Genomic DNA, 23,996 nt, shown 5'->3' with positions numbered 1-23,996 from the left:
GAGGCTTAAATAGAAACTTGTCATGCTTATTATATTATGTTATGTTATGTTATGTTATGTTAGGTTAAGTTAGGTTAGGTTAGATTAGGTTTTTGCGTCATTTTGCAAAATTATTACGAACAAATTTCCTTTTAATTTTCTGTATATACGTGTTTAAGTATACGCGGCTAATTAACAATAATTTTGTAAAATTTTGTAATATTTATGTAATTATTTGATTTTTAAACACTCGTTACCGAACGTGAATATGCAATTAAAATTATTTATGAGAGATTGTAGATTCGAAATTTGATTTTTCCCTTTTTCATTAATATAGGATTATTAATTTTCATACTGGAATGACTGAATTTATTACAGAAATCTGTTTTACGAAGAAGATGTAATTGTGAATGTATATATATATTCCTAAACGTAAAATAAGATCGAAATTCGTTTTTTTCATACTTCAAACACATATTTTTCGTTTTATTCGATGACACGTATAAAAATAAATTGTTTTTATTACAAAAAAAGCAAAAAAAGAAGGAATTCGTATTTTAAAACGGTTAATCGTTTTATTCCGTTCACAAAGTGAATTGCCGTCAATTTGATGGAAATTTTATAACATGCATATGTAATCCTGAAAGAATCATTTTGTATGCCTATTCGAGCGTATAACCGATAAATTGTTTATACCGTTGTATGAATTACAAATAAAAATCAATTTCAATAATATTTACCTTTGTTTTCTGTTTTATTAAGGTGAAAGGTAAAAAATTCACCAGAGCTACATTCGAACTCGAAATTTTTAAATAAATTTCCCAGCCGTGGAAAACAAATGTTTCAAAACATTTTGAATTTTTTATCACACTTTTATGAAACTTTCAAATCACCATTCTCTATTTCGGTTTCACACAAACGGTCGCGTTTCAATTTTTCAATAGTTATTGCGCCGATAGATTTTAAGAGAATTAAAATAATTTTTATTTTTTTTTCAACTCGTCATCATCTTTCCTAACCTAACTTTCCTTCTTGGCATCAGATTATTAATATCGTCCATATCCCTTTCAATTGCATCAAATTATCACAATTCAAGATATTAAGTCTAAATAAAATAACCGAGCATACCAAAGAAAAACAATATCTTCAAATTCCTGTGAATTTTCAATTCAATTCAATTCAATTACCTCATGTCCCAGAAAATCCTTTTAAACGGTGTTTTCCTATTCAGTCTCGAAGACATCCCCAAAACTGACATCCAATCCCACCATCGCTAAAACGACTATGTAAAACGAAATGAGATTGTACCAAAACGAAAATACCTAAACCCACTTTCACACTGGATTCACGTATCTACTACGAATCTATCTACTACTATTATTTATACCTATTTTTCGTCAGCCATTTTGACGAAGAATCGAGATTCTAAATCTCACGAGAATCGATGTCTTCCATAAATGTTCATCACGTAAAATCAGGTAAATGATTTATTTTTCGTCAACGATTTCAAAAAGTTCTGACAAACAAATCGAGAATGTACGAAGAGAGAATTGCAATTCTGAATCTCATAAGAATCGATATCTTCTACAAGTATTCACGTTCGAATCTATTTATTTTTCTTCAGCCATTTTGATTCGAAGAAAATCACCGATCCAATAAAATAATTGAAAATACACGAAAATGGAATCGAGATTCTAAATCTCATGAGAATCAATGTCTCCCATATTCATCATGTAAATGATTTCTGTCTATTTTTCGTCAACGATTTCAAAAAATTCTGACAAACAAGAAAAGGAGAATTGCTGAATCTCACAAGAAGTCTTTTATAAATCGTCACGTATAATTACTATTTACAAATCTATCATTATTGTTTGTATTTATTTCTCATCGATTATTTTGATTCGAAGAAAATCACCGATCCAACAAAGTAATTGAAAATACACGAAAATGGAATCGAGATTCTAAATCCCACGAGAATCAATGTCTTCCATAAGTGTTCATCGTAAAATCACGTAAATGATTTCTATTTTTCATGAACGATTTCAAAAAAAAGTCATCGATCTAACAATTGAATTGAAAATGGAATCGAGATTCTAAATCTCATGAGAATCAATATCTTCCATAAGTGTTCATCGTAAAATCACGTAAATGATTTCTATCTATTTTTCATGAACGATTTAAAAAAAAAGTCATCGATCTAACAATTGAATTGAAAATGGAATCGAGATTCTAAATCTCATGAGAATCAATGTCTTCCATAAGTGTTCATCATATAAAATCACGTAAATGATTTCTATCTATTTTTCATGAACGATTTCAAAAAAAAGTCATCGATCTAACAATTGAATTGAAAATGGAATCGAGATTCTAAATCTCATGAGAATCAATGTCTTCCATAAGTGTTCATCATATAAAATCACGTAAATGATTTCTATCTATTTTATTTTTTCGTCAACGATTTAAAAAAAAGTCATCGATTTGACAAATTGGAATTACGATTATGAACTACCCCCACAGGAATATATTTATCACTTTTCCATAACATGTTCCCATGGTACAATCGCTGTGCGAAAGAGGACGAAATCTGGCGACGAGATTCGGTGGCCATAGAAACGAGAGCCTCCTTTGTACGCGGCGTTACGAAGGAATGTTATTCTGTTAGGGACAGGGAACAACGATCATAAATATCGTGGAGGAAGGAGAGGTCCGTGTTGAATATCGATCGCGGCCGACCGAACACAATGGCCGTCCGAATATTTATCAACGCACAGCCGCATCCGCATCCGCATGAGAAACTCTCCCGTGTCGCTTATAACAATCGCGCACGAACGAAGGGTCGATTTGCAAAACCTCGTGGAAAGTGGGGGAAGACTGGCAGAGGATGGAAAATTTGTTCAACGCGTTTCTCCATACCTGTTGCGGTTCCCATCTTCATTTCTTCTCCCTTTCTTCTCCCCAAACTTTAATTTCTCAAAATATATAATATATTTAAAATACGAAATAAAATAAAACGAAATATAAAAGAAAAATAATACCTTTAGTTTATCTACATATTGCAGATTGTAAATATATACATATGTACATTATTTCATTTTTATTTTGAAAGCTAAAAGTCATTCCACTAATGTGTTAAAAAATTGAAGAGTGATTGGCAATAGAATTAAGAAAGAAGAATACATTTAAAATATGAAATAAAATAAAACAAAATATAGAAGAAAGTGTATAACTTTAGTTTGTCTACATATTGTAGGTTATAAATATATACATATGTACTTTTATTTTGAAAGTTAAAAGTCATTCCACTAATGTGTTCAAGAATAATTGGCAATAGGTTAAGAAAGAAGAGTACATTGATCACTATATTTAAAATATGAAATAAAATAAAGAATATAGAAATATAGAAGAAAGTGTATAACACTTTTATTTTACTTATATATTGTAGATTGTAAATATATACATGTGTACATGTTTTGTACTTTTATTTTAAAAGCTAAAAGTTATTCCACTAATGTTTACATTTAAAATAGGAAATAAAGTAAAACGAAATATAGAAAGTGCATAATACTTTTAGTTTATCTACATATTATAGATTCTAAATATATACATATTTTGTACTATTATTTTGAAAGCTAAAAGTCATTCCACTAGTATGTTTAAGAAGTAAATGGTAAATTAAGAAAGAAGAATACATTGGTCACTATATTTAAAATACGAAATAAAATAAAAGGGATAGAAGAAAGTACATAACATCATTAGTTTATCTACATATTATAGATTCTAAATATATACATGTTTTATAGTTTTATTTTAAAAGCTAAAAGTCATTCCACTAGTATGTTTAAGAATTAAATTAAGAAAGAAGAATACACTGATCAATATATCAAATATCAATATATCATTAGAATGACCAATTAGCTAGCTCCTATCGATCAAGTTTTAAATAAACGCACAAAAAAAAATTGCCACAAAATACGAAATGCAAAATGCGCAAACTACAACCACTCCAACATCTTCCAATTTCTACCAATCTTTCGGAACAATCACTTATCCAACCCTCTTCCCTTTCGCCCTCGGAGGACGAGGATTAAAAGTCGACAAGGCTTGTCCAACTTGTCAAAAGGGAAATAATTAAATGCAGCTGGCTATCTCGAAACCGGGACTCGGTTCATTATCGTCGAGCGTTTTGCATAAATTATAGTCTCAAGTGAGAGAGAATCGATCGACATCCAAGGCGGACCAAGCCTCGATAAATCTTTCCTTAGAAGGGGAGGGATTCGAGAATCGAGACGAACCACGATGAGAAAATGGAAAGAAGAAGAAGAAGAAAAAAATGAATTTACAATGATTTACCGCGAGGATATCGTGCGGTAGCCATTCTGATGGTTATTACACGCAGGAGTGGGGGGAACGGTTGCCGTGACGGGAAGCCATTTTTCAGGGGCGCCTTGGCGGGAATACTTAACGACCGATTGATGTTTTAATCAATCCCTAAATAACCTCGTTTTCGAGACGCTGCAATAATTACAGGCTCGCAACTTTGACGATCATCGATATTTATCACGTCGATGTATCGCGTGAAATCTTCGACGGGGACGATTAATGGACGAAAGTCGTCGAAGTTGATCCGATCGTGTATCGCGTAACTCGTAAATGAAAAGGAAGGAAAGAAGAGAAGAGCAAGTGCAAATTGGTTATTTATTTTATTTTGATGAATTTTATAATGATTCGTCGCGAGATACGAGTCCTTTTGTTTTCTTTTTTTTTTTTTTTTTTTTTGTTGAATAATGTCTGGAATTTATGAACGACGTATTGGAAAATTATGGAAAGAGTTCTTCTGTAAGAAAAAAGGTAGTGAAATTTTTTGAAATGGATACGAATTTTAGCTGGAGCACCTGCCAGTGCTCAATCTCTTCTGAACAGATAAAGTGGATTGAAGCAGGATTGAATAGAGACCGCAAGAGGTGTATAGACAGTCTGCAAAGGCCTCTATTTCGATCAAAAAAAAACACGAGTGGTGTTTGGATAGTTTGGAAAACAGGATTAAATCGAGTTACGATTAAACAAATTAAAAACATTCGCCTCGTAAAACATTCCACTTGTGTAAATTTTTGTTAAAAGCCCGTTTTCGTAAAAATTAATTTTACTCAAAGAATTATATTCGTTGGTTGAAACTCTTAGTAATTGTAACAATTTAAACCTTTCGAATGATTCTATGAATAATCTTTTATAATAGGAGAAGAATTTTCCACTTGAAACGATTAGATTAGAATCGAAGATGGAAGAGTAAAAAAAAAAATTCTGTACCGATAAAATTGTACAGAAGGATTAAAAACGTAAATCGCGTTTGAACTTTGTGAAAACTCGACGTAAGGTAGCGATTTGTTGAAGTTTCTCCCTTCGATTGAAATTTAAACAGAAGAGAAAATTTTAACAGTTGAACAAATTTCATCTATATTCCATTCTTCTTCTTCTTTTTTTTTTCTTTTTTTTCTTTTTTTTTTTCTTTTTTTTTTTTTCTTTCGGTACATTCGTTCGACGTTTAATTAATTCTGCGTTCGATTAATTGAAATAATGATGTTTGCATTACGTAAAATCGTTCACAGAGGGGGAGGGGGGAATTAATTATGCGCGTTACAGTCGAATTAATTGTGTTGTATAATGAGTAACGATTTACGGTATGAATAAATCATTATTGATATTAAAAGGGCGCGGAATTATCAACTTTCGTCCTGTCAGTATTTGTCTTCGTTTCATTAAGTGAATATCCTATTGAGAATCGTAATCGCGATATTATCGTTCACAGTCAGGCTTCAATCGTACGATGTCTCCTAATCTAGTATAAGCTATTCGAAACACTTTTCGTATCAAACAATTAATCTTTCGATATATGACTCGTCGATATCACGTTTCAATAATTTTGCATTACAATAATTTTCACGTCACACTTCTCTTTCGAAAATTGTACGATTGCAATAGAATTGCGAATAGAAATCGAGTATCTCTGCTTGGCGGAAAGAGTGAATCTAGGGGCACGCATCGAATCGAAATTATTACTATTATTTTTTTTTTTTTAATCCATCTGAGGAGAATTTCAATTTTTTTCCTCTGACCGCATATTGAACAAACCAATATATATATATATATATATATAAACGCGAAACCAATGAAATTTCATATCAATTTATATCGTTCACAAATGATTTTCAAATGTATGCGTCAAAACGGGGTATCTCATCCAGAGAACAACTAGAACAAATTTTATTTAAAATAAACGCGAGAAAATTCGAAATCACGAAAAAATTCGTTTCAATTTGTGTTTTGAATTTGTATAAAAAAGATTAACTTTAAACGAAAGAACAAAACGTATTACATGTTCCAACGAACTTCACCTTTTCTTCTTTTCTTTTTTTTTCCTTCTTTCAAAGATTCGAATCAAAGAATCGCCCGCAAATAAAGATTTTAATATTTTTCATTCGCGTCTTCTGCCGTCGAAAATAAAATTCCTGCGTGGAACTGCATCTCAAAAAAAAAAAAAAAAAAAAAAAAAAAAAAAAAAAAAAAAAAAAAAAAAAACAAATTGCACTTTGTCGAAGCGTTCAGAGCCCTCGTGATCCCTGCGAAACTCAATTTTTCACATCAACACCCGTTCTTCTTTTTTTTTTTTCCCCTTCCACGAAACTCCTCGATTTATCGAGGACGAGAATCGAGTCACGGCCTAATCATTACCCTTCATTGATCCCCTCGCGCTCGATCGGTCGTAATAGGCGATCTAAATTCAATTTTGCATCGCTTGCAACAATGCACACAATTCGTATATTCGTTCCATTCATTGTTGGGGATTCTTCGTTTTCGATCTTTTCCTCCCATTTAATAAGATCGAAACAAAGGGAGGCACGATATATATATATATATACATATATATCTCGTTTGAACGGCCCCATCCCATTGTCAGCCACCGTTACAGAGGATCCACCAGACACCAGATTTCCACCCTCCAATCTCGCAGGATCTCTCAGCCTAATCTCCTCGCGCTTTAATATACTCGCGATTATGCGCCATCTCGCGTAAAACTTGGCGAACTATATACATTGGAGAACAGAGGTGGAAGACTTTCTGAAAAGGGCATTGTTTCGTATTCAATGCATGGATCTTGTAAAGTTATATTTTCNGGATTAGTTTCGTTTTTTACCGAAAAATTTCGATAAATTTCGTAGATATCTATATATATATATATATATAGAAAATTTGATAGAAGGATATTTTAGGATTAGTTTCGTTTTTTACCGAAAAATTTCGATAAATTTCGTAGATATCTCATTTTCATTCGAAGATTATGCACGTAATGTATAGCTCGTACAAGAGAAATTTCATTTTCCCTTGCGATTAACGAGAATTGATTTCAATCCGCTAACAGAGCTGTTTCCCACAGTGGGTAGTTTCTCAAGACAGATAATCTCCAGCTGCTCGAGGAGGAATTTCCACCATTAAGTCTTTCGACGTTCGAAAGGGAAAAAAGAAGAGAAGCGGAAGAAGACTAATTCTCGAACGGACCCCTACGTCCGACCATACACGATTCCCTACCACTCGCTCGACACGTACCCACCCATCCTGACCCACTTGCGAGAACAAACACGCGGGTTTTTCTTTTTTCTTTGCCTCGTCAATAGCCGTTCATTCTCGCCTCCCATTCTAAATTATTCTTCGCGATTAATTTAAAGCCTATACGTAACGCTTCCATCCTTCGTGGTCGGTTTATTAATTTTCGTGAAATTATTCGCATCTGTTGTCTTCAAGACGAACGAAAGATCGTTAACCCTTTGCGCTCTAACAGTGATTCTTCATCACCAGTTAAATTAATTGAGTTAATTGGATCGATGCGGCAACTTGAACGGCGACAATATTTATTTATGTTTGATTTTTTTACAATATTCATAAATAGATTTCTAAGCTCTTCTCTTTTTTTTAATCTTATGAGGTATAGAATAATATATTTTTAAATGGCTAGATTTTTTATCTCAAATTAGACTATGATCGTGAGTCGAACGACATCTTCGGAAATAGAAATATTATTTTCAAAGTGTTTTGAGATTTGTAAGCATGGAATACGGTAATGAAATTAGTTTAAGCGAAGATGAGTTTGATTTTTCGTTATTGAACGACAAAATTATTTCTATAAAAGAAATTAACGATAGAGAAAGCAATGATGAACATAGAGATGAAATAAGAGGTATAAGAAGGCGAAAAATAAGAATAATAGATAGTGAATGTGAAAGCAATAGTTGAAGCGAAGATATCGCAGAAGACAAGGAAAATTCTGAATGGATAACACGCATAGAATCGGAAAATATATCGCGAAGAATATATCTTCGAATATAAATGAACCATTAGATCTTTTTAAACTATTTTTCACCGATGAACTTATTAATGAAATAATGCCCAAAACGAATAATTATATAAAAAACTTATAAGGAAAAGTACTATTGCTCTACTTGCCCTGACAAACCGAGGATGCATCTTGGTAATTGCTTCATAAAATATCACACAATAATATAAATTTTAATATTCGATAAATTTTGTTTCTTTATATGTAAAGATACATAAAATATTAAAATATAAAAGTTTTATGCGTTAACTTGTGCGTGAAATCGCTTACAAATTCGCTATAAGAAATTCCATCGAAGACCTGGAATGCAAAGAGTTAAAAAACAGAGAAAAGAGAGAGAGAGAAGAAATTGTAATAATTTTCGCGTTGAAAACTGTTGTTAGATTCGAGTGGTGACAGAGTAACACGAGCTAGATAAGAAGGCGCGGATGATTAAAAGCGATACGTTACGTGACTCGAGCTCGACTCCACGAGTGCTTCAGCGAGAAGAGAGCGGCTGAGTGCAGGCTCCGTATATATACATATATATACATATATATTGACATTACGCCGCGTGCAGCAACCGAACCAGAGGATCTTTGTTTAATCCGACCCGAGCTGTTTATTTATGCGCGCACGAGTGTCTTCGGTATGCGATGAAAGGATTATCGCGACGTATACGTTATAATTGCACGCCAAATCTGTCAGCAGACAGTGATGCCTCTACGCGTTCGTTACCCTTTGTTTGTTTGTCCCCGCATTCGAGCGGGGACAAAGATAGCGATACTTTACCCGATCCTCCTCGATATTTCTATTCGATTATTATTATTTTTTTCATCGATTCACGTTTCCACGTTTGATTCGAAACTTGAGCTGTGATAAATCGTAAGGTTGTCATCTGCGTTGATTCTACATCTACGAATTGTTTCAGAGATTGGATTCTGATTAATTATAGATTTAATGATAATGATTTTGGATCGTGGATAGGTTCGCAATTTGTTTAAATTTTGTACTTCGTTGGGCAGTTTTTAATACGTTTTAATTTAATGGAAAAAATTTGTTTTAATTTTCGAGCAGGAGTAATGAAAGTAATGAAACAAGGAAAATTTGGAATACTCACCAATCGAGGGTGGCCTTCGCAACGTACTGCACCTGGTTCTCCCTATCCGGATGATAATGACGATCATTAATAGGGACCACAGAGTGACACACGAGACGGGTCTCCTGTCGATTGAGAATCGTTAGATTGTAAGGCGATGCCAGGAGGCGAGATGCTACCGGATCCAGGGCTAACCATAATTTATTGTCCACAACCCAAGATGGATACGTGCATCGCTCGGTTGAATTTTCTGGAAAAGAAGGGAAGAGATCCAATGTCGCTGGCATTGAATTAAAAAATTTGAATTAAAAAAAAAGGAAAGGAAAAAAATTGTTCACAAATTTTAGAAATATTTTGCATGCATCATGTCGATAATAATACGTAAAAAATTTGCAAAAATTTTGGTACAATTCTCGATACATATTTTCATTCGAAGGATGAGAAAGGAGAAATCAGACGGGACTAATTTCGATCGTAATTTAGCCAGACACTCGTAGGACACCATGTCCCTAGAGATATCGATCGCTCTTCATCGGAGACCTCCTGTTATATGCCGCATACTTCGCTAATGCACTCCCGTGCATTTTTAACGGTCCATTAAGTCGTACACAGTGATTGATCGCAGTGAGTGGCGAGCTATCGACGCGATAACTGTTTCCAGGCGATGAGGAGCCGTTTATACGGAATCAATTGCGTTTCATTCTCTCCCATCTTCTACCTTGTTCCTCTTATTTCGCTCTTTTTTTTTTTTTTTTAAATTTCCTTTAATCCGAAGGGATATTATTATTTCGTGTATTATATGTGTATATATATATATATATATTTTCAAAAAGATCCTCTTCATTTTTAATACGCAGTGTTACAGTTACAGTTATAATATTTTCATTCGCATTTCCATTTATTCGACGTCCAATATTGTAAAAAAAAGAAAAGAAAAGAAAACAAAGTGAGTCTTAAAACGTCATGTTTCTTTCGTCTACACCGATTTACTTTCAAGTTTCAATATTGCTCCACGATCGTATTTACGATCGAAACATTTCCCTTTTTATTCCCTCTCGAATTCATTTCGTTCTCCTTCGGCGGGGATTGCGATTCGATGCAAATCAACGATCGTGTCCGACCGCCGCTCGAAGAGCTCGACGAGCAAAAAAAGAAAAAAAAAAAAAAGGAGAAAAAGAAAAGAAAAGAGAAAAATCGTTCGCGTTGCCACGAAGTGGTGAACTTCGAGGTTGGTATCGATATACGTACCTACGTACGCTTAAAGTATGATGGCCACGAGGATCGTTTTTTTTTTTTTTTTATATAAAAGAGAAGAAGAAAATAAAAACAAAACCTCCTTCCATTTCGAGGAAAATAATAGGAGACAGGCTAAATTCACTTTGTCCCCGGGATTTACGTGTGCGGAATCGCAATAAAAATGTTAGACTCGCGCGAAGATAATGCGATTTTATGCTAATGGATTTATTGAAAACTCGATATACATAATTTGCATTTAGACCGAATGATGGCGATGGCTCTTTAATGGAAATGTGTTTCTTCTTTCCTTCTTTTTCTTTTTCTTTTTCTTTTGCGTAGAGCTTTTTAAAAAATCGTCTAATCCAATCTTTCCTATCGTTCAAAATTCTCCTGTCTTTTTTTTTTTTTTTTTTTTTTTCATTTTATCAATAATTCATCAATAACTCGAAAGCACATCGGTTAATAGATCGAACCTATCGAATTTTTCGATTATGAAAAATTGAAAATTTTTAATCAACAATCGAACGAATTCTTAATTAATTCGATCCATTCTCCACGGACGAAATCGCGACAAGGGGACAACGACAACGGATGTGGGTGGGGGAAAGGTGATCCCGTGGACTAATCTGCCTTCTGGAAAGTTTAAATGGAAACGCCGGGGAATGGGGTTAACGAAACACCAGGGCCAATGTTGCAACAGAGGCGTGGAAAAATTTGCTAAGCCGCTTAAACGCTCGAATCGTTCAGACCAAATTTCAGCATTTTTTTTTTCTTCTTCTTCTTCTTCTTAACGAAGTACGAATAAAAAAATTTATCATATTTGTATTAAAGGAATATATTGGAAATATAATTGTAAAGAAGTGAAGTAATCGTAAGAATTATTCGTACGAATAATTAATTGGCAAATATTTTCGAAAGGTATCCCGTTCTTCGATCTCGATGATTTTTTTCAATATTTTTGGTCATAAACTTATAAAAATCTAACCTAAAATTCAGTTATAAAATCAGAAACTAATTAAATTTTTACTCGACAATTTTTACATCAACTAACTTATCATTATTATTCTTAATTTTATCTGAAATTGAATAGAAACTTATTTATGAGTCAGTTTCTTAATTTGTCTTTACTTAACCTAACCTAAACAGTCTTGTTAATAATATAGTATTTAATTTAGTATTTTTTAATTTTTAGTATTTAATTATATTTATTTAGTTAATAATACAGTATTGTTAATAATATTTTAAACGAACGATTCGATCGTCGTAAGTAAAATTTTCAAAAGTATTCGAAACGATTCTTCTCGAAAATGATGATCCTTTATTAAAAAGGTGATCAAGATCGAAAATTGATACCTCTTTCTTTTTTTTTTTTTTTTTTTAAATAATTACCAAATTATATCATCTATAAGAAAATTTAATTGGCTCGTTAATAATCAATAAGCGAAAATAATCGAGGCCATTCTGTATTTTATCCTTCATCCGATGTGAAAATATTATAATATCGCATTCGTATTCGGTGTTGTGCGCGGATGCATGCGTGAATGTGTGTACGCGTGTATTAGCTTTATCGTTGAGAAAACATCTGGAAATAAATCCCGGTCGGTGGCAGGATAGCGCAATCAGTCATGTACATATCCAGGGAATCCAACTGAACGCGGTTTACCACAAAGCCAACAACAAGATCATTTCCATCTGCTACCACTGTCTACTCGTATTCGCGATTATAGCCTCGCAGGATGGAAGGAGCGACGTATTTAAACCGAAACTGGAGCAACGAAGGGAACAAATCGATGGATGATGATGATGATGATGATGATGATCCGTTTCTGGCCAGAGATTGATGAATTAAAATGACGACTAGGGCGACTAGGTAATGATGAAATATCAGAAATTCGAATTACGAATTTACGGGTATATTTACAATGTTGATTATTCCTCTTTTTTCTCCTTTTCATTATCATCGATAACGTTATACATAAATTATTGTGCTTTCGTGAATTCTATAATTGAACGGGGGAAAAAGGTGAACGATTAATTTCAATAGGATGAAACGATGATTCAAATTGCATTTTTTCATAGAAGAAGATTTTTCATAGAAGAAAAATTATTCAAAAATGATATTTTGATGGGGAATGGGGGAACTTATGGTGAAAAGTTAAATTTTAGTTTTTAATTGAAAAAATACTGCCTGTTTTTTTAATGGTTTTTTTTTTTCATAAGGATAAGTGCACGACTAAGTACTTTAATAGTTCTGGTAACTTTGAAGTTTCAAACAGGATTAAACTTAATTTTTGTGGTTAAGCGAAAGGATACCGATATCTTCTTTTGATGCTTTTTTAATCCTTAAGAAATCGATCAGAAACTAGTATTGAAATAGTAGGCCGAATAACATTTCAAATGAGATTAAATATAATTTTTTACTAGCTATTAGTAGCGATTAAAAAAAAAGCTTACTTCATCACAATTAAATAATCTATTGATATATATTTTTTTTACTAATGTTTGATATCACCAAATGAGAAATAGTATCTCCAAATTTATTTGCCTTATCCTCCAAATATCACAATACATACTATACTTTGATTGAACATTTATTTATAATTTTATTTTTATTCTTAAGAAATCGATCACAAACTATTTCAATAGTCCGAATAACACTCGAATTTTAAATGAGATTAAATATAATTTTTCAAAATAAAATTTTATCAAATTTGCCAAGATATTTGCCTTATTTGAATATCACAATGCCTACTATTTTGAACATTTATTTATAATTTTATTTTTATTCTTAAGAAATCGATCACAAATTATTTCAATAGTCCGAATAATACTCGAATTTTAAATGAGATTAAATATAATTTTTCAAAACAAAATTTTACCAAATTTGCCAAGATATTTGCTTTATTCGAATATCACAATGCCTACTATACTTTGAACATTTATTTATAATTTTATTTTTATTCTTAAGAAATCGATCACAAACTATTTCAATAGTCTGAATAATATTCGAGTTTCAAATGAGATTAAATATAATTAAATATAATTTTTCAGTAACTATTAATAATGACTAAGAAAAATTTTGTTTAAAAACATCACATTATTATATCATAATTAATAAAATAATCTATTAATATTTATCAAATTTGCCAAGATATTTGCCTTATTCGAATATCACAATGCCTACTATACTTTGAACATTTATTTATAATTTTATTTTCAATCCTTAAGAAATCGATCACAAACTATTTCAATAGTCCGAATAATACTCGAATTTCAAATGAGATTAAATATAATTTTTCAAAATAAAATTTTATCAAATTTGCCAAGATATTTGCCTTATTCGAATATCATAATGTCTACTATACTTTGAACATTTATAATTTTATTTTTAAATAATTTTTCAGTAACTATTAATAATGACTAAGAAAAATTTTGTTTAAAAGCATCATATTATTATATCATAATTAATAAAATAATCTATTAATATTTACCAAATTTGCCAAGATATTTGCCTTATTCGAATATCACAATGCCTACTATACTTTGAACATTTATTTATAATTTTATTTTTATTCTTAAGAAATCGATCACAAACTATTTCAATAGTCCGAATAACACTCGAATTTTAAATGAGATTAAATATAATTTTTCAAAATAAAATTTTACCAAATTTGCCAAGATATTTGCTTTATTCGAATATCACAATGCCTACTATACTTTGAACATTTATTTATAATTTTATTTTCAATCCTTAAGAAATCGATCACAAATTATTTTAGTAGTCTGAATAATATTCGAGTTTCAAATGAGATTAAACATAATTAAATATAATTTTTCAGTAACTGTTAATAATGACTAAGAAAAATTTTGTTTAAAAGCATCACATTATTATATCATAATTAATAAAATAATCTATTAATATTTACCAAATTTGCCAAGATATTTGCCATATTCGAATATCACAATGCGTACTATACTTTGAACATTTATTTATAATTTTATTTTTAATCCTTAAAAAGTCGATCGCAAATTATTTCAGTAACCCAAATAATATTCGAGTTTCAAATAAGAATAAATATTATAAATAATTTTTCAGTAGTATTACTAATAGCAACTAAAAAGAAACTTACTTAAGAGGATCACATTATTTAAATATCATCAAATAAATTAATCACAAACAGTATCACCATAACTTTGCCAAAATATTTGCCTTCTCCTCCGAATATCACAACTTTGATAACATACCATATTTTAAACATTTATTTAAAATTTTTATACGTATCACTGTGTACAATTCCGTTTAAAATTTCACAAATCCATCCGCACAAATCCATAAAGATTCGAAACGCGGATTCAGAAACACCAATCTGATCCGCCAATCTGGTCAGCCGCGTCGGCGGAATCCGATATCCAAGCGGGGAGGTGGAAGAGGAGGAGGAGGAGGAGGAGGGGGAACTTTTAACCATTTAACAAGAATCCGCGGTAAAATTCCACGGTCCGATCAAAGATTAACCATCGTACAAAATCAATCCCAAGAATGTTTGAGGCTTGATCGTGCCTCGCCTCAATTTGGTTAACCGCGGCTACACCAGGCCAGAATCATCGCAATCTGCCAAGGCTACGTGCAGCTATGCGATACTATGGAATACCCCAAGTAGCTCACGTCCGACCACCGTTCACTGTGCCGATAGCACGCGGCCCAAGAATCCGATCCGGTGTCTATGGACATCCTCATAGTTTACGTTCTTCGAGCCTGCCGCTATTAGGTGCTCGCGGTTTTCCTCGTGCCAAGACGCACGAGGACCAAAGTCGGTTAACGATAATGTCAAATTGCTTCCCCTTCGTGCCAACAATTTATCCGTCCGTGAATCCTGGATTCATCGGATATCGATGGTGCGAGCAAGATTTCTTCCTTTCTTTTCTTCTTTTTTTAATCGATTTATATTGGGAATAAAAACTGGTGCATTTAAAAATGTGCTAGACGAGGAGGACGTCAAATATGTGTTCAGATTGATTCGGTGAATTCGGGATGGGACAAGTATGAGTTTTAGGATTATTTTTCGGTAATTTTACGAATTTTACGAGATTCTACTCACTCTGTTTCATTTTGAACGTCTTGGCAGCCTCCTTAACGCTGATCAATCCCGTGCAAGAGGCATCCTCGCTCTGCGCCAAATTCCACGAATTGTTCGAAGTTTGCTCGTAGATGAAGCATCTGTAGCTGTCCTCGTCGCTGGTTTTCCGGGGGGCGTGCAACCTTGCCACGAGGTTGTGCGTGCTGCTCTCCTTCCACGTGGCTAGACACTCCAACTCCACGTCTGGGACGGAAAAACGGGGGAAAAAATTAAATATCGAACCCCCCCTCCTTCCCTTTCCCTGTCCGTTCAAATCGACTCGAAAAAATCCGTTTCGAATTTTTGGAATATATTTTCGATACGACGGTGAATCGGTGGTGGTTGAAAAAAAAAAAAAAAGGAGAAAAAAATCTCGATATCAATCGTGAAAAATTCCATCATCCCACCCCTCCATCGCGTAAATCCTCCACGGCCGCCATTAGCCATCCCCAATTACACTGCGACGTATAACGATTCCATTTACGAGCAAGGCTAAATCGTCCGCGGCGAGAATTATGGACGGAAATATTCTAACCGTTAATAAACCGCACCGCCACCACGTGGAATGAATTATATACCACGGGGCGCGTTTTCGCCCTGTATAATAATCGGTGAAAATCGGTCGGTGCGGGGCGATACAGCGGCGATACAAACAGTAATTGACAGAGCTGTTAATCATTTGGTGGAAGTTCTATTGACTGTCCCAGATTCTCTCCCCTGTGTGTCGTGTTAATTAACGTCACCGCTCGCCCACTGTGTCGCCCGACGCATCGAGAAAAATTACTCTTCGATCTCTTATAATGGAAAAATATACATCGGTATATATTTCTCTAATATATATATATATATATATTTCGAAATTGTTTCTGTTTTAAATAAATATCTCTTTCGTAAAAAGAGCGTAAAAAGAAATAGTCTAACACTTTTACGATATAATTTCTAATAATTTTAATACGTATAATTTTTTTTTTAGTTTGGCGATAAGAATAAGGAGAGTGAGAAGTACTTACCAACGCTCTCAGAGGACAAGACGTTGGCACACGCTTGATAGCGAAAAAGTAATCGCGATTCTTGGGTGCACGTCTCCGCGGCTGACAAAGGAGATTTACACTCCGCTTCCCCGTGGCTGTACGTGAATTCCAGGGGTCCCTTGAACGGGCACGGCATCGGTGCTGCCCCCGTGCGGAATAGGGAAATTAATATGGCGTCGCTGGTCAAATCGCCGCATATCGAAGGGAGCGTAGGTTTCGACGATCCCGTGATACACCAGGCTGGAAAAGAATTAGTGGAATCCGGATTAACCGAATCCGGAAGAGAGGAGAATGAAAAAAAAAAAAAAAAAAAAAAAAAAAATTATGGACGAACGAAACGAAACGTACTCTCTTTGTATTGAAGGACGTTCGGATGCTTCATGTGCATGACGATGCAGCGATAACAATTTTCCATTCTGAAACAAAAATCGATCGGAAATAATGTAGGATGTCGAGCCACGTTACAAATTCGATAAATAAATAAATAAATAAATAAATAAATAAATAAATTTCATTCCAAAATATGGCTATCGCTTCCGCGAAATAAATTAGTCGATTAATTTATACGCGTTTCAATCGTACCTAATTAAAAATCTTAATCAACATTAATAACGTACGAGAAAGAAAAATAAGTAAAATTTTACAGGAAAAAATTTGAAAAAGGGAAATCTTGGAAATCACTTAGCTTCGGAGCAAAGAAGCGAAAGATCGTTCTCAAACATCGACGGTGAAGAAAAAAAAAAAAAAAAAAAAAAAAAGGAAAAAAGGAAAATTCTTGATGGAAGAAGAGGGGTGCCATTGGTATAAGGAAGGACTGTGGAAATGGCAGCACACGCTTGTACACACGCAATTCCAAGGCATTTGTACACGCTGGAAAGACAAACTCCGAGGCGCAATAGAGACAGGCGGTGGTTACTATGGAGGGGGGAGGGGAGGAAGGGTGGGTGAGTGGACCAAGAGGGGCAAGTAGTATCGCGTAGCTACTTAAAACTTTTCGAGCTTGTCTTGTGTCCCTACTAGTTGCCACCTTGCTTACTTAGCTCCGCTCTGCAACTTCTACCTTCGACTATAGTCTCCACCTCTTCCTGCTCCCCCCCTCGCTTCCTGTCTCGCCCATCCCCCTGTCACCCCACGCTGGGCTTCTTCCTCGCTCGCTCAGAGGACGAAGTTTACCTTCGTTTCTGGCTATCTCACGTACTTCTTGGCAAACGTAGACGTTTTCCTTTTTCTTCTTTTTTTCTTTCTTTCTTTCTTTTTTTTTTCTTTCTTTTTTCTTTACGTGGAAATTGCTCGGTGATTGATTCTTGGCTACCCTTCGGTCGGGGAAAGCGTGGTTTCATTGTTTGTGGATCGCGAAGCATTTAATTTCATTGTTTGCTGGAGTTTGTTGGAGATGGTTCGAGCATTCTTTTTCTTTTCTTATATATTTGTTAAGAGGAAAATTAAGATGCGTTTTAGAATAGATTATAGAGAGATTAGAATTAGAATAGACATTATAGAATATATTATAGATTGGGCTAGATTTTATTGTGAGTTAATCGTTTTGAAATCAAAATGAAAATTTCTTTGTTTTATCTCGTTTAGATTCACGTACAGAGTATTGTTCTTCGATGATCCGTTATAATCATATTCCATTTCCAAATTTCTATAACATCTTTCCAACGATCCACGATCTGAAGTAATTGCGTCAATTTCGAGTTATCGTTTATTATTAAATTACTTTATATTAATTTTGCTTGTCTTTTTGACATTAACGAATCACTATAATTCATCACCTAACCTAAATCCATAATAAAAACATTTACATCATTGCATTCTCTTTATTAAGATAAGACATAAACACGTGTAAAATCGCGAAATGAAACGAAACGAATGATTGATCCGAAGCATACGTCGTTTCAAAAATTCAAAATTCAAAAAAGCAACAAAAATAAAAAAAAATAAAAAATTCATTCGAGTTTTCTCACAGAAGAATTTCCTCGAATTTGTTCGAAACAAATGCAACTTTTCCCATTACTTTATCTTCCACCAAGGAACCTGCCATTCGTTTGTTCCCTTAACACGCATCGACGTCTGTTTATCGACAGTCGGTCGTCATTTAAGCACGAGATGGGTTCAAAGCGCGAGATCAATGCGAGCGGGCATAAAAGCAGACTCGAAAGACAAATATATGCGTGAAACGTGCACGCATCGACGGGTTCAGACGCTTCGAAATACGCGGATAGTTCTATTCGTACACTTCGAGCCTCGGTTCATGGTTCGTAAAAGAGACGTGTGCACGTTGATCTTTGACGTTTATAAATCGGTTCTTCCCGAGAATATCGTCCGCAGTCTTTCGATATACATAGATCTCTAGTCCCTTTTCTTCTTGGAAATTTATGTTTCGGGAGATTTGTCTTAGAATGTTGCAAAATAATTATTATTAAAATTACACGTTTATTATATTGTATTCGTAATTTTAATGAAGAGATTAAAAATAATAATATTTTCAAGCTTATATTCATTATGCTTTTGTTGGACGGTAAATAATTAGAAATAAAATTACAGAAATGGAATTGAAATAAAAAACTTGTTTCACGTTGGAATAATTATAATATGTGTATTCTGTAGATTTTTTAATATTTAATATTTTCCATAAATATCCATGTTTAATTATAATGTAAGAGAGAAGTTATCTTGAAGGTATTATAAAAGATTACAAATGAATTTAGATTTTTTAGAAGATTTATTATACAGAAGAATTGCTCGAAATTTCTTTTCCTTCTAGGAGAAAAAAAATAAATGAAACGAAACATATTCCTAACCTAACCTAATCTAATTCTTTCAATTCTACTTGGATGATAAATTTAAATGATTATAAATAAAATTATAAAAATGGAATTGAAATAAAAAACTTGTTTCACGTTGGAATAATTATAATATGTGTATTCTGTAGATTTTTTAATATTTAATATTTTCCATAAATATCCATGTTTAATTATAATGTAAGAGAGAAGTTATCTTGAAGGTATTATAAAAGATTACAAATGAATTTAGATTTTTTAGAAGATTTATTATACAGAAGAATTGCTCCAAATTTCTTTTCCTTCTAGGAAAAAAAAATAAATGAAACGAAACAGATATTCCTAACCTAACCTAATCTAATCCTTTCAATTCTACTTGGATGATAAATTTAAATGATTATAAATAAAATTACAGAAAATGGAATTGAAATAAAAAACCTGTTTCACCTTGGAATAATTATAATATGTATTCTAGTTTTTTTAACATTTGTATTTTCCATAAATATCCATTGTGTAATTATGATGTAAGAGAGATAAGTTATCTCAAAGATACTATATAAAATTGCAAATGAATTTAGATTTTCACTTTAGAAGATTTATCATTGTAAAGAACAAGAATTGCTCGAAATTTCTTTTTTCTTCTTTTTTCAGGAGAAAAAAAATAAATGAAACGAAACAAATATTCCTAATCTAACTTAATCTAATCCTTTAATTCCCTAATTCTGCTTAGATGACAAATTTAAATGATTATAAATAAAATTACAGAAATGGAATTGAAATAAAAAACCTGTTTCATCTTGTAATGATCTTGAAATATTCTGTATTTTTAATTATTTTCCAAAAATATATAAATATCCATTGTCTAATTACAATATAAGAGGTGTAAATTATTATAAAAGATCGCAAGATTTAATATTGTATTATTGTATTATTGCAAGTCTTAGATTTATTATTGTAGAAGATTTTAGAAGACTTTAGAAGATTTATTATTGTACAGAACAAAAATGCTGTTAAAAATTTTTTTTTAGGAGAAAGGATTAATCAAATGAAACAGATATTTCTAACCTAACCTAACCTTAATTCTACTGGAAAATAACCATACCAACGGATGAAAATTAAAAATTTTGTTCGACCGAAAAAAGGATTCGAAACTTAAATTTCGAAATTTTTAAATTTCTCTGACAGAATTTTCCAACGATTAATCCTTCGAAACGAGAAAGCAACCACTCTTGGCTTCGAAGAATGCAGAGAGCCCTTTGAGCTGACCCAATCGAAGAACACTCTGTTTGGAAGTTTTCTACTCCGCCCTGTACAAGCGGCCGATCTGCAATTCGAAAGTTGTCCAAGTTTGTATGCATGTCAACGAAGCCGCGAACACGGTATCCGAGAGAGCGGTTTCGCCCGCTCGTGATCGCATTTCGAGCAACTATCGCGCACTCCGGAAGCGGAGGGAGCGCTCTCTGCCCTTCAGCTCGCGAACCACAAACGGTTCCACGCCGCGAATGGATTCGAGCCGCTTTTGTCGACCCAACTTTTCTCCTTCCCCTTTCGATGTTTCACCCGTTTTCTTTTTTTTCTTTTTTTTTTTTTTTATGGAAAAGCCAACGAATTTTTGCACGAATTCTCGAATATGTGGCTACGATAGCTCGTGAAAAAAACCCTCGAATATTTTAAACGATGACGATGACACTCGAGAGAATCTAAAATTCTTCTGTATGAATTTCGATTGTAAATTTATATTCATGATTACGTGGAGAAGTTTATATAAATCGTTCTTAGTTGTTGATTAATTATTATAATTTCTGGTGAGATATTTGGACTCGTGTTCAAGTATTTTTCTGCGTTAATCTTCTTCAAAATAGTTAAGAAGTAATAAAAAAAAAAAAAAAAAGAAAAGAAGAGAGAAGTACCGTTGAAAGATGTCCAAATTAATATCAAGATTATGCAGAATATAAATCTCATTTACCTTAAAAGGAAGATATTAAACAAGTTCTTCTCTTTTTTTCTATTTTTCCATTATTTATAAAACAAGATGAGAAAATTAAAAGTAGTGAAGAAGATCAACGTTTCGATATTATTTATATCGGTGGACAGCGTCGAGAGGAAGTTCAATTTCAAGAAGGAAGAGGGGAATAGTAGAAAAATCCAACTCGTTAGCCCATAAACGCTTTCCGATCTGGCAGCTGCGACCCGTTGTTAGGATCGATTTCTACAACTTCCGGGATTATTGCCACGGCGATTCGGACGCTTTATTGTTTCTCGATGATCCCAAGAGTTTTGCGCCAGCAGTCCCTTAGAGCTTGATGCAACGTTTGTACCGTATCAAACGTGGCGTCGTCGAAGCGACGACTTTTACGAGTTCGATATCCTCCCAATGATGATTGTTATCGGCTTGTACCTCTGCCTGTTCACCCGAGAATCAATTGGGAAACACAATCGGAATAGTGTCGACGTATTTGAATGGAGGAAGAAGAAAAGAAGGACTCTATTATACGTGATGTTAATTTATTTAATCCATCGATCATTCAACATCCTCCAATGATAATTTTTATCGTTTTGCATTTTCCTTTCTAATCAAAATTAATTGAAAAAGACAAGTGAAATAGTATCTGATTTGAATGGAGGAAGAAGAAAAGAAGAATTCTATTAATTATGTATGTGAGTAATTTATTTAATCCATCGATCGTTCAACATCCTCCAATGATAAGTTTTATCGTTTTGCACTTTTCTTTCCAGTCAAAATTAATTGAGAAACACAATTGAAATAGTGTCTGATCTGAATGGAGGAAGAAGAAAAGAAGAATTCTATTATACTTGATGTTAATTTATTTAATCCATTGATCGTTATATATCCTTCAATGATAATTTTTATCGTTTTGCACTTTTCTTTCCAGTCAAAATTAATTGAGAAACGTAATTGAAATAGTGTCTGATCTGAATGAAAGAAGAAGAAAAGAAAAATTCTATTAATTATCTATGTGATTAATTTTAATCTATCGATCGTTCATTGATGTTATTCAACATCTTCCAATGATAATTTTTATCGTTTTGCAGTTTTCTTTCCAGTCAAAATTAATTGAGAAACAATTGAAATAATGTCTGATCTGAATGGAGGAAGAAGAAAAGAAGAATTCTAATGATGATTTTTATCATTTTGCACTTTTCTTTCCAGTCTAAAATTAATTGAGAAAGACAATTGAAATAGTATCTGATCTGAATGGAGGAAGAAGAAAAGAAGAATTCTATTAATTATGTATGTGAATAATTTATTTAATCCATCGATCGTTCAACATCCTCCAATGATAATTTTTATCATTTTGCACTTTTCTTTCGAAAATTAATTGAGGAACACAATTGAAATAGTGTCTGAATAAAAGATCGTGAGAAAGATCACAGGAAATGTGATAAGTAATTTATTCAATCTATCAATATTTTTCAATATTCTTCAATTTATTAACATCTTGTAACATCGTCTCTTTCTTTGTTCCAGCCAAAAAAGAATAGGTGACCGATCTAAAGAATTGTAGAAAAGAGAACTCTATTACACATTGTTCGACTTATTAGATCTATTAATCGACGTTTTTCGATATCCTTCAGCGATAATTCTTATCAATTTCAACTTATCTTTCCTCTCCTTCTCCAGCCAAGAATCAGTTAACACGAAAAAGAAGAAGAAATAGTATAGACACGATATCTGATGTAATAGATTGTAAACAATGGATTGTAAGAGGGTTAAAAGTGCGATACATTGATCTTCTACACTGTTAAATATATAAAACATAATGAAATTAAATCATCGAGGCGAAGAAAGAGTCAATCATCGAGTACGATATTTAAATCTTCTTGAAAATATATTAATTAAAATAACATCGACGATATAATACATTTTTAAACGGTATTTATATTCATATACCTATATTCATACAAAAGTAATATGATTATGTATCAGAGATTCGATTATATTATTAAAATTTTGTTCTTTACTAGGTATAAAACGATATCACAATACACTTGGCCTAAATTTTAAATAATAATAATGAAGATGATGTAAGTATATCAATATATGGACAGATTAAAATATCTATTCAATCATCTAAAACACTTTTTGAATTTTTATCAATCTATTTAAAATTCTCGTTTATCGAGACAATTAACTCAAACTATATTTATTTTTAAATGCATAGACGTTTTGTAATATTATTACAAAAAGATGAAAACTGCCTTCGTTATAATGAAAATCTAATGAAACATACTTGTAATCGAGTAATTAGAAAAGATATCGTGTCTTTCTTTACCCATCCCAAAATCCTAAAAATCAATCGAAAAACCTAATCAGAATAATCAAAAAACCTCGTCAAATCGTGTCGCCTGATATGAAAAAAATTGAGAAGA

At 32.8% G+C, this 23,996-nt stretch overlaps 1 protein-coding gene across 2 annotated transcripts in view; it reads right to left on the bottom strand.

Annotated features, from left to right (window-relative positions):
* The window catches only part of LOC122716943, a 349,442-nt gene that overhangs the window by 30,418 nt on the left and 295,028 nt on the right, over positions 1–23,996 (bottom strand). For both annotated transcript variants that reach the window (XM_043940491.1, XM_043940492.1), the window contains 4 exons: positions 17,170–17,237; positions 16,801–17,061; positions 15,773–15,994; positions 9,462–9,690 (listed from right to left, as the gene is read on the bottom strand). In XM_043940491.1, the coding sequence (XP_043796426.1) occupies positions 9,462–9,690; positions 15,773–15,994; positions 16,801–17,061; positions 17,170–17,237 (780 nt within the window). The remainder of the gene's footprint in view (positions 1–9,461; positions 9,691–15,772; positions 15,995–16,800; positions 17,062–17,169; positions 17,238–23,996) is intronic.

The sequence above is a fragment of the Apis laboriosa genome, unplaced genomic scaffold, assembly GCF_014066325.1.
Source record: "Apis laboriosa isolate Shangri-la unplaced genomic scaffold, ASM1406632v1 scaffold4_cov146, whole genome shotgun sequence".
Classification (NCBI taxonomy): Eukaryota; Metazoa; Arthropoda; class Insecta; order Hymenoptera; family Apidae; genus Apis; species Apis laboriosa.
Note: the sequence above shows the minus strand (reverse complement) of the source record. Positions and strands in the feature narration are given on the sequence as shown.